The sequence below is a fragment of the Saccoglossus kowalevskii genome, chromosome 10 (assembly GCF_978046115.1).
Source record: "Saccoglossus kowalevskii chromosome 10, keSacKowa6.1, whole genome shotgun sequence".
NCBI classification, from domain to species: Eukaryota; Metazoa; Hemichordata; class Enteropneusta; family Harrimaniidae; genus Saccoglossus; species Saccoglossus kowalevskii.
Window position 1 is genome coordinate 14,640,231 of NC_140650.1, and position 11,754 is coordinate 14,651,984.

Here is an 11,754-nt window from a genome sequence, read left to right on the forward strand (position 1 = left end):
TAAACATTTATGTGAGCGAAAACAATGCGGGATTATTTCTATCTCGTGTATAAATATATATATATTTAGATTCAGGGGTTGACCAGTTGGCGTTTGGGATGGTATTTGAAGATATTAGTTTATGTCTTTGTAAGCGACGTGTATTTTCGTTTTTGATTTTGACAATTCACCCAAAGGGGGTGTCGACATATACTTGCGCTACGACCCTGAAAATCAAAAGCATGAGCTCCGGCTGGGAGTTGACAGCTTGCCATGCCACACAGAAAAGAACAATTGGAATCAGAATGAATTAAAAAAGCGGATCTATTCTCTTTTTTCAATTTAAAACATCTGAGCATGAAATAGATCACGATACATTTGAGAGTGATGTCGGAAATGAGTGACCGGAAGTTAATCAAAGGTCATCTTCTTAAAGATGTGCAACCACATGGAAAAATCTCTGCTTCAACTAATCTGATTACAGTCAAACGGTAGGTAAAAATAAACGAACATATCGAATATGCATTTTCAAAATGCACGCTGTATGTAAATAAACAACAACAATTACATTAAAATGCCACAGTCGTCGCGCCGCGTCGTGTTCAATATGGGTCCCATACAACGAAAACAACTCGTGCGAAATACATAAGTTTACCCACTGCACGACGAATGTGACGTATTAACCCACCTAAGTTGGTTAAAAATGTATCCTTGTTAGCACACGATTGATTAGAAAGTTAAAAAGAAATTACATAGGGTCTGTTTATGCCTACCAATTATGTAGTCCGTTTCACTTGTTACTGTTACTGTCTGTCTTTATATTAAAGTCTTGACATAACGGCATTATTTCCACCAGCGTAGTCTAAAGACGATCCCATTGTTTTCCTAAAATGCGATTCGTATTTTCCTCCACAAGTACGAATACCACTAAGTAAGTCCTTAAAAGCATGTTTGAACTCCTTGTTGAGGCATCCGTAAAGGAAAGGATTCACCGCAGAATTGGCGTAACCCAACCACGTAAAAATTATTGAAATCATGGCAGGAACACAGTCCCCACAGAGCGGACTTACTATATTCATTACAAAAAATGGTAACCAGCACGCAACGAAGCACCCCATTATAACGCCAAGGGTCTTGGCGGCTTTGCCGTGTTCCTTCACTGCGTTGGCGCGTTTCTGTTTCTTCCGACTCTGTGGTGAGCGAGCCCCCGCGTTCAGTTTCTCCGTTGCCGATGGACTGCCGGTGATCTTGTTTGTCTTACTAATTTGCTTGTGGTGGAAACTAGCTGTCTTATATATTTGCCAGTAAACAATACTCATGATGAGTAGTGGGATATAAAACGAAATCAGCGAAGACGATATAGAAAATGCTGTGTTGAAATTGACCAGGCATTCCATAGGCGGTTGTTGGAACCCAGGACGCGTATACCAACCGAGAAATATCGGAATAAATCCGATGAGAGCCGACATGATCCACACGATTGTAGAAATACATGCTAGTTTATTGGCTGACATCTTGGCATCGTAAGTGAAGGGAAAGTTAATTGCCACGTACCTGTCGATAGCTATGCAACACAAATGGTTGATAGAGGACGTACACCCGACTATGTCTATTGCTAGCCAAAAGTGACAATAAAAATTGCCGAAATGCCACTTTCCGGCAAAATGGTAACTCAGCGTGGTCGTCATGATGAGCGAACCGACCAATTCGTCTGCAAAAGCTAGATTCAATATGAATAAATTTGTCATAGTACGAAGGCGTCGATATTTGAATACTGCAACAATGACAAATACGTTACCGACGATCGCGGCGAGTGTGATAATACAGAACACGATTCCCAGTACGAGGTCTACCATGCTCACCGACCACGGAGGGGGCTCCTGGCACGACGCACCGCTAATGTTATCATCACCGGTGTCGTTGCAGATAAAGGCATGTTTAGATGAATCCATGGTGAAGAGTCAGTGCATGAGAAAGTTCTGGTTGACAATGAACACCGTTGGTGCTCGTTCTTTCTTTCTTTTTTACAATTATTTTGCACACTCTGCCCTTGAGAAACGTATCTTCTGTGACGCTTTCCCTGTATGTGCCGGTGGAATGGAGATTATGTTGATCTCCCTCTCTGGTGGATTGAAAACAAATCTACGGTACCAGTAAATGATGCAAACCCTGTGACGTCTGAATGTATAACACCGTTCGACGCAGCACGATTTTTCACAAATGATATCCCACGCCAGATGTAATGGTAATGCACCAGTAAGATGTGTAAGGTTTTGCGCCAAAAATATAAAGTGGAAAAAAAACGACTATTGACACACTGCAACCAGTCGCAGCACTGTCACCAACCTGGTGTTACTCTGCTCGAACAGCGACGACGGCGCAACCAGTAGGTGTGCATTTCCACTATGACACACGGCTTCGGAAACACAGCCAAGATACAGACCAGTCAAGAATTGAGATCCACTGCATACCAAAATTCAGGAGATGGTGTAAACAGGGAACAAATGCGAGACCCGCTGTCAGCCTAGTCTTGCGCCGTGCTAGCTCACTCGGTGAATGTAAAATTAGACCGAGTATCGTATAGTGCAATTGATTCACGCTTGAATGACAGAAACGAGCATGCGCAGAATCCGCCGCGCTTTATTTGACCTCTCACCACTGAGTAGATCTGGAAACAAGGTGACATATGAAAGTACATGTAGTAATGAAAAGGGTTTAATTGTTTCAGACTTTTTATACTATCACCCATACCCCCCCCCCCCCCGTCTCTCCACCCGAACACACGCGCACACTTGGCCACGCTGCTCGTGGTATTAAATACGCAATGACAGACAGTTAATCAGGGAGGCTCACGATTTATGTGATAAAAACATCGAATTTTAAACAATGCTAAGATTTTCGGAGGTATCAGCTGCTTCCAATTTACGTTACAAAACCACCATTTTCCCCCACGACACACATTAGTGCACAAATCACGACCCCCTTCTATACGTTAACGAATATACGAAGTTATCCCGGAATTTAACGGTGGTGGGAAGAGGGATAAACACCGTATTTCCCTTTCCAATCGCAATTGCAATAATTAAACCGTACTTTAACTTTCAGTACAATTATCAGGATGCGTCGATGATGTTGAATAAAGGACTCTGCTTTACAATTAACACACGATGGATATGCTAGGGCTAAGCCGACCCAGCTGGTGTGTGTTTTCACTGTAGTTTCACTGGCACGTATCTGTTTTCAATGTAACGAGCTCACCTATACGGGCAGATCGTTTCTCAACGTTGAACTGTAATGAATTGAGGCTTAATGGGCCCTGATCGGGGTGTACCTAATACAGTCCTTGTCCACCGAGTTATCAAATAGCAGGTATACGACTGTTATTTACACAACAACAAACACGACAACAGCTCCGGGACTATACATATTCTTTATACAGTGGAATAATAGGCTGGATTGCCGGTTGTCAGTACACATTTGCGCATATTTGTAGCACAATAACAAAAGATATATAGACGTCTATGTATACAACATGTTTTTGTCATATTATACGCACTTAAGAAAATGACTCCCACCTGCCTTTCACGAAAATAGTAATAAATACACCTTACCCTGGGTAGTCAGTTTTAATTTTAAACCTGTGTGGTCAAAACATGAATGATTTCAGGTTTTGACAGACTATTTGTTTTTAATTGCTTAGCAACGCACCAATATAATATAAGTTGTTTGTTCGTTTTTACAGTAGTCCAGATTGTAATTCAAATCCTCCAACGCGCCCTTTAATTTAACCTGGTAATCAAAGTAGAAATGTCGAACCTTCCCTTAAAATTGACACTCTTAGTATGAATAATTATGGTAACTATTGTATGTATAAATTGCCATGGGAACACTGTAATCCAACATGACAATCAGGGAACCTGTATGAAGATGTGAAGACAGATGACTATAATCTGTACAGTCTCTATTACGTCACAGTCGTGATGTCCATATCTAAGGGATACTCTACATCAATCGAACTTGAAAGTGACAGTGGAAATAAAGCATTCTACTGATGTTGACAAACACATTAATTATTGTGTTTCACAAGATGCACCCAAGAAGCAACTGTTTTTTTGTTTAAAAAAATGGTCAATTGGTGGTGAAGGACAATGCACTTGCTAGTTACTAGTAAATTAACAAATTTGTATCCCAGAAGAAATTAATCTTCCTGATAATGCCAACCGTCGCACGCAAAAATACCTTCTCTTAATAGACGCTTTCACAAAGTATTCAGCTGCCGTCATTGAACCCTCGTTTAAAACTCTCCTGTCCAAAAGTTGCGAAATGTCGGTCCGTCCGTATGAAAATTTTTCTGGGAAAACCTTTTCATCGGGCATTCCATTTTCTGTAATTGTGAGACGTCTTTATAATGGCAAGTTCCAATAAAAACATCATTAACTGATTGACATCCGTTCAGTTCATCGAAAAAAACACTCACGCGCCATGAGTCATCAGGCTCAGATAGCTTTGTTTTGACTCGTCGAGTCCCGCTAGTCACGAAAGTAGTTTAAACTTGCCTTACCCTGGGTATCCAGTTTCAGCCTAGTTTGGAGCAACTGTTATTGCTACCCGACACGCACTGCACTGGTACCAGTGGCGGACCCAGAGGGGGGGGGGCATGGTCCAAACGCATGACGATACATATCATCTAGATTACGCATATCTTCTCTTCGTTTTTCGTTCCGTAATGTTAAGCGAAGCCCCCCCCCCCCCAATACATTTTGCTGGATCCGCCACTGACTGGTACCATCGAATAAAAACACAATCGACTAAATGACTTTCATTAGTAGCAACTATATTATTAAAGAAAAAAAAATCGATTCGCGCATTATAATTCATCTAGTTCTTGTCTTTTTGGTATTTACATCTGATCGTCGTCAAAAATATTAATAAACACGCTTTAGACTTTGTATCAAGTTTTAGTATAAAACCTGTTTGCTGTGAATTGGATTCCAACATGCACTGGCAGAAATGGTCGTATCACAGAGCAATATCTAAAGAATCAATTGTTTTATTGCGTTGTGTCTGGTATGTTTGTATTCTCCTTGGTTGGCTATGATTGAATTTTTGAGCAGATAATTTGTTTTTAATTTCTTTTCATTTTTGAGAGGTTTGTTTAGTGCAGATCATGTGTAATTTTTCAAATCATTTCAGCCCGGCACACAAATGCAATCCTCATCCTTAAAATTGACTCTATTGATTGATTTTTTAAATTAATTATGTTAACTCTACTTATATATACAAACTGTATATTATATTAACTTACCATGAACACACTACAGCCCAACATAATCCCATACACTGTATCCACAAATGAAGGAAAGAAAAGCAATGCATAGTACAGTGTGGGCATGCTAATTAATATAAGACACCGTCAGGTTTCAATAATGTGATCACGCTTTGCTTTGTAACACGTCACGTGTTTTGTGTCTAATCGTCGTCGAATGGGGGCGCTCCCGCTATATACAAATTGGAAGTAATGAGTTAGAATTTAACTTATATTATGCGGAGTGATACAATTGCTATAAAGAAAGAATATCAGTTACACATTTTATTTTACAAATTCAGTACATGTCCATCATTCCTGTATTTAATCCCAGGGCTCTACTCTGTTATTTGTTATTTGTGATGATCCAACAGTCTACACTGATTTCCTCGTGCTCGATGAATGGAGCCATATTGCAGTATGTGAGCGACGGACTAATTGAACGTGAATGAATTGCTAATATGTTGGCAAGAATGTAATACCCGATGACTCTTTTATGTACGTACTCAAAAACAATCACGCATGCCAGTCACCTGTACTGAAAAAGACCTTAAATGAAACGAAAATCGTCAGATTATGGGCTTCATATTTGCGTGAATGAACACGTCCTCGTGATTTTTTTTATATTTCGGAATATTAAATTACATGACGTTATATAATCGTTTGATATTGAATGATAATGAAAAAATACACAGACTGTCACGTTGTATATACGCCGGCCATATTCGGACATTGCGTCAATCACGTCTTCTGGTAAAATATAAAACCCGTTGATAAAACACTCAGTTACAAATTCACGACTATGGCAATAATATAATAAACATATATATCTACATTATGACCCTGTTTCGTTTATTTATTTACGTTTTTTTAGACACTTTTATACAAATACCACGTTTGTTTCAGTCTCATATGTTTGTAATGTACGTTATGGATTAAGACAACGAGCACACCGGGTTGCATGCTAATTACACGGTTGATTTAACACAGATTGACAAAGATTTGCAATTAGGATCATCGTTAATATCGTATTTTAATCCTCGTAGTATCAACCGCTCTGTAGTAGTTGCATCGTTCCACGGCGCATGCGTGCATTCAATCATGGCGAACGTATGTCAATTAAAGATAAGACGTTCTCCTACCCTTGTTACATTCCTATTTTACTTTGCTTGAGGACGTGCCAGATTAGACATCGATACATACAAGATAAAGACGACTTGGCGAGTGATTTTCCATCGCCAATTTGTCTGTACTTCATATCAACTTCGATAATCATCTTATAAATTCGAAACGTGTACTACCCACTGTACTATTAGGTCAGATTCCATGATATACGCGTTTTTAAACTCGCGACCGCGACTACATTTTTCACTGAAATATGACACAGATAGTCAATCACAGGTCAACGGTATATGTTATGGGGGCTTAGTTTTCAAAGTAATCATTTCTTAGTGCTCTTCTCTAAGATACATTTTAATCGCCTTTATCTCAGTGGCGTCGCTAAACCCCGTGTCCCAGTCGAGTGGACCACATAAATACCCAAAAGTATTGCTTCGTGATCTTCCAAACGGTGGGAATATTTTGTTGCGATCTTCGTTTAGTTTCAAGCACGCACCATTCATTCCGTTGAGATTAATGGACGAAGAATCGTGACAACGATACTTTGTCACGGTTTCTATTATAATAACAGAAAGGAAGCTTCGTTTCCTTGAATACACTGCCCGTCCCTACCACAATGCTGCACGCACTTGCCCTCGTATAGCTTAACGTCTTTTAGACGAACAATTAAAGTACACGAAGGAATTACATTTGCGATAAGAAGAATATTAGTAACTGTTATCTCTGAATGCGCTTCACACGTGAAAGTGTGCCGATGGCATACATGCCACATGCCAATGATCTATTAGTAAATGGCTATGTGACCTTTTCTTACGTTGCATTAAATAGTTGCTTCAACGTTACAATTGATTTGGTGGAGGTGCGATCATGACACGACATACATGTATTGCACAGTCGTAGTATGCGTCGTCTATGACACTTGCCGACGAATACAGAGCGTTGCGACGTTTTATGTCGTCTTGATGGTATCACGCCTAGCTACATCAAATGCGAGCAACAAAGACACGTGGTATGCGAGACTGGATATTTCAAAAAAATGTTCAATTGATCTGTCTTCAAACAACGTGAACAAAATGTAATTGTTACTAAACTGGTATTTGCTCTGACTCACCCTTAATACCAGTTCAAGAGCTAAAGGTTCTTCTACTTGCCCCGCGCAGTTCGAAAGGTTTGATGTTTTATTTATGCCCGGCGTTAAGATAAAAAAAAATCGTACGTGCATCTGACTGACCAAACTTGTTAATGATACGTTAACATTCATTTTTGGCGTTGTTCATGGGGTCTAAAAGTATTAGGTTGTAGAATGATGACTTGCTAGAGTAAAATTGACTGAAACCATTCCACTATTATGAAAATATTATTTTTAAAATATTATGTATTCCTAGTCACGGTTTTGTATTAAATGTGTGTATTGTCTAGTGATTAAATCCATATTGCATATACAACTTCAAGCCGAAGCCGAGGATTTACTCCTCGCAAGCTTTGTAAATGGTAAAACTCCTAGAAATATATTGCGTACTTTATCGAACTTATAACACGAGAGTACAATAATATCAAAATTAGATGCGAACATTGAGATATATATTGAAAAATTCATATTGTTGAACGTATGGGTAAAAATTCATATTGTTGAACGTATGAATCATTGGAGTGGCATTTACATTACAAAACAGCGACTATAAATACAACATATATATATATTTCGCAATATTTCATGTTTAGTGGCGTACATATTCGTATATTGTTCATTGTATCTTCTGATATAGGTTATAGTTCCGACTTCAATGTGACCTTAAAAGTCAGGGAAAACTCAATGTACATTTTTCATAACATATACAATTTAGTATGAGCATTCAAGATGGTCTTTAATGATTTCCATAATCTGGCAACTGTAGACATATCGCGGAAGCCAAAATAAACACAAATAAAAACCACCTTAGCTCTCAGAATACACCGTGACGGCTGCTAGCAAAAAATCATTGGTCAAGGATTACTATTTCTTGCACTTTTTTTTTAAAACTCACTTCCGGTACAGAACTACTAAGAAGTACTGATAACATACGGGGTCGGTGAAAATCCGCTAAGTCGATAAATGATAATAAAATTGATGGAAAAATCGTGTTATATGACTAACGGCACTTAACACGGATTGCAAGAGTCGCATGAACCCCAAACTTAACCTATAAGCAGTGTATTGAACCGTATTGTTAATAACGCTTCCTCTCAAGTACAAGAACACGATGCACTCACGGCCTTCGACACCTATCTTGGGTAATCCCGGTGTATATACTTGAATGCGTTTTTATAGTTTGAAAGGGTTTGCGTGTTACAACTTATTACTAAATCGCTTACAAATCGATTTGATTTTGCACTCGATACGAATGGCTTTTGTTCTGAAAATAAACCGATTCTTTTAGTTCTGCAGTTGAGTTGAATCATACAAAGTAGAATTGTATACATCGAAAAAAAAACTGACAACGTGCAAGCGTGTTTTCTTATTTACCAGTCTGATAGATGTAAGGGCTGGGTAGCCAACCAGACACGATATTTACAGTTTTGTCAGTGCTCTTTGAACAGGATTCGTTACCTGTATTTTATGGCTGAATACGACACCCTGATAAAGTTATTCTTATTCCACGTGATACAATAGGGTGCATAACATCCAAAGGTTAACCCGTATTTCCCGGGGGGGGGGGGTACAAATTCACTGTCAGTGGAAATTTCTCAATTATTCCGTAACTCGGTGACAGTTTGGCATGGCAATTCTTTTAGTATTTGTCTTGCTTTGTAATTTAATTGATTGTAAGTAAATTAAAAATAAAATTGAAATAAAAAATAAGACATGGCAACAATACACGTTTGCTAATTAATGTTGTTATGGTAACAATAGGTAGACTTATAATTTAAAATACATGTTGTAAACCTGACAAAGTACGTGTCCCCAGGCACTACGTCAGTCGTAGATCACGTGCGTACTTCCCACACCGAGAACAATATGATCGTATCGTATTGTACATTGTATTTTGTTACCTACAAGTAAAGGAAATTGTGGATGTGTGTTCAATTGAAACAGTCCGTGAACTAACAATGTGTTTGTACTATGGCTGATCTGTGACAATAGTTATCAAGTTGAGACTCCAGGTCGATATTAAGAGGTCACGGTCATAGACAGGCTTGCCTTCACTGTTTAATTTACTTTCCTTACGTGAGCGAATAATTGTAAAATTCATAATTTCCAGAAGTTTAGAACTAACATAACACCGCGACCTTCCTATTACTAACTATTACTATATGTCGACATCCTATTGAATTTTTTTAATCTAATATATATTTTGAATTGATTATGCGAATTTTCATAGGAAGAGTGGACATATATAGAATATTCGACGACCTCTTTACTTGTATCTGGCGGGTACAGTAAGACGCGGTGAGTTAAACTAAATCCGGCAAAGACATATGTTTACGTTTATTGTATGCCGTCACGGTGAATCGCATTCAATTTACACCCGTGGGCTACAATATAATTACAATAATGCCAGTTTGTCCGACTCAGTAATTATTTACATATTGAATTTTTCCGCTACATCACCCCTACGAATGTGATGCATTCCATTCAGTGAAAGAGATTGAACGCGGCGAAAAAGTCAACGTACTTGATCGACCGTCTCACTGTTCAGCTCTCGCATCGATAATATGGTGGGTGTATCAATAAGGGTGGAGTATTTGGAATATTTTAAGTATATTGGATCAATATCGCTTATTTATTAACACTCAGTTAAAATGGATCGTTAAAACTAAAAAGAACCGATGTTTTCATGGCGCACAGAAAGAAAGTATTTGTTTGATGAATATGACCAAGTACGTATGCCCATTGAATGTTGGTATGTAAGGTTAATTCAATGCGCTATTGCGTTGATGTTTATTTCGATAATGTACGCCACCAATACAATGGCTCTGAATTAATTATACATGAAGTTCGTGAGTCGTACAATATAATCAAAATATGTATGTAAATCTTAGAAAAAAATATTTATCTATATTTTATCTGTCAAATCAGACTTACGAAAAATTTCTTCGTTTAATGCAGTTTGACAACTTATCTGTACTTCAAATTTCAAAATTTGTATTCTACGCTTCTAAACACAGAGTCAATCTACCCAACCAGTTGTGACTTGTAGATTCAACAATTATTTAAAGGAATCCCTCTGTATGTTTTTTTCTATTTTTTTTATTTATTGTACCATAGGCCTGAGGCCATTGTACTGAATAAAATTCATATCATATCATATCATAATCAAAATAATTACAAAAGGCTTCTTTAGATGGTGGATACTTGCTTACTACTGTGCACGGTCTTATGCTAGTGGGGGAGGGGGGTCAATGAACATTGTTTGGGTTGAACGTAGAATTATTTTACTCAAACTACGGAAGAAATCACGACTCGTTATGTTATGTTATGGCAAGCTCTAGACTCTGTTTGGAAACTCGAGCCAATGAAACAATGTGCCAGGAACTATATTTTTTTCTAAAACTAAAAAGTGATTCACGAATCTATTTGTATGAAAAATACAATAATTTGCCGTAGATTGATTTGCTTTAAGTGACTGCAATGCGCATGCGCAGTTTTTCCGAGTGATTACGATCGGGTATGCGGTAGTTCAACACCGCAATAATATGCGCAATGTACATGTATCTTCTTGGTCTTAACTAATGGGAGATACTGTCAGTAAAAATGTTCATGATGAACCGATCATATTTTTGCTGCATTCGTTTATTATGTGCGACTTCAAAGGGATTACTTAATCCAGTGAATGTACCTAGATGTACCAGCAGTGTGGTCGTAGCAATGAAACGTAATGCGATTACCGTGATCAACGACAATATACACAGTATGTTTTAGCAAAGTAGATCGAGAAAAGCATTATGACAAAAGATAAAGCAAGAAATATCGAGTTTTGTTTCACATAATTATTGATTAGAAATTATGTCATCAACTTTTTGTTATTTTTTATTTTTACACGTGATGAATTTGTTTTCCTAAAACAAAATCGACACTTTCGGAAATTACAAACAACCAAATTTAATGTCACGATAACTGACGTTGTTTTTATAACCGTATATTGGCAATTACTTCCCAAACTACCTTACCCTTTTTCAAACCAACACTTCGCGGATACACTCATACACTAAAGTCACAGTGAAAGCCGATAACCCAGGAAATGGAGGAGTTTTATAAAACATATGTGGCTAATCAAACAAGGTCTGCATGCATGACGTGCCAATTTCTATATGGGTCGCTTGCAATAAAAAAAACTAGTACGTGTTCTAAAATCTTCAGCCAGTTTTGAGGC

The 11,754-nt window shown here is 38.1% G+C and overlaps 1 protein-coding gene across 1 annotated transcript; it reads right to left on the reverse strand.

The window, feature by feature from the left end:
* Positions 1-285: 285 nt before the first annotated feature.
* Positions 286-2,544, reverse strand: LOC100377322 (beta-2 adrenergic receptor-like). The gene has a single exon (XM_002734910.3). The coding sequence runs from the start codon at positions 1,929-1,931 to the stop codon at positions 801-803; it is 1,131 nt and encodes a 376-aa protein (XP_002734956.1). The 5' UTR covers positions 1,932-2,544; the 3' UTR covers positions 286-800.
* Positions 2,545-11,754: the final 9,210 nt, after the last annotated feature.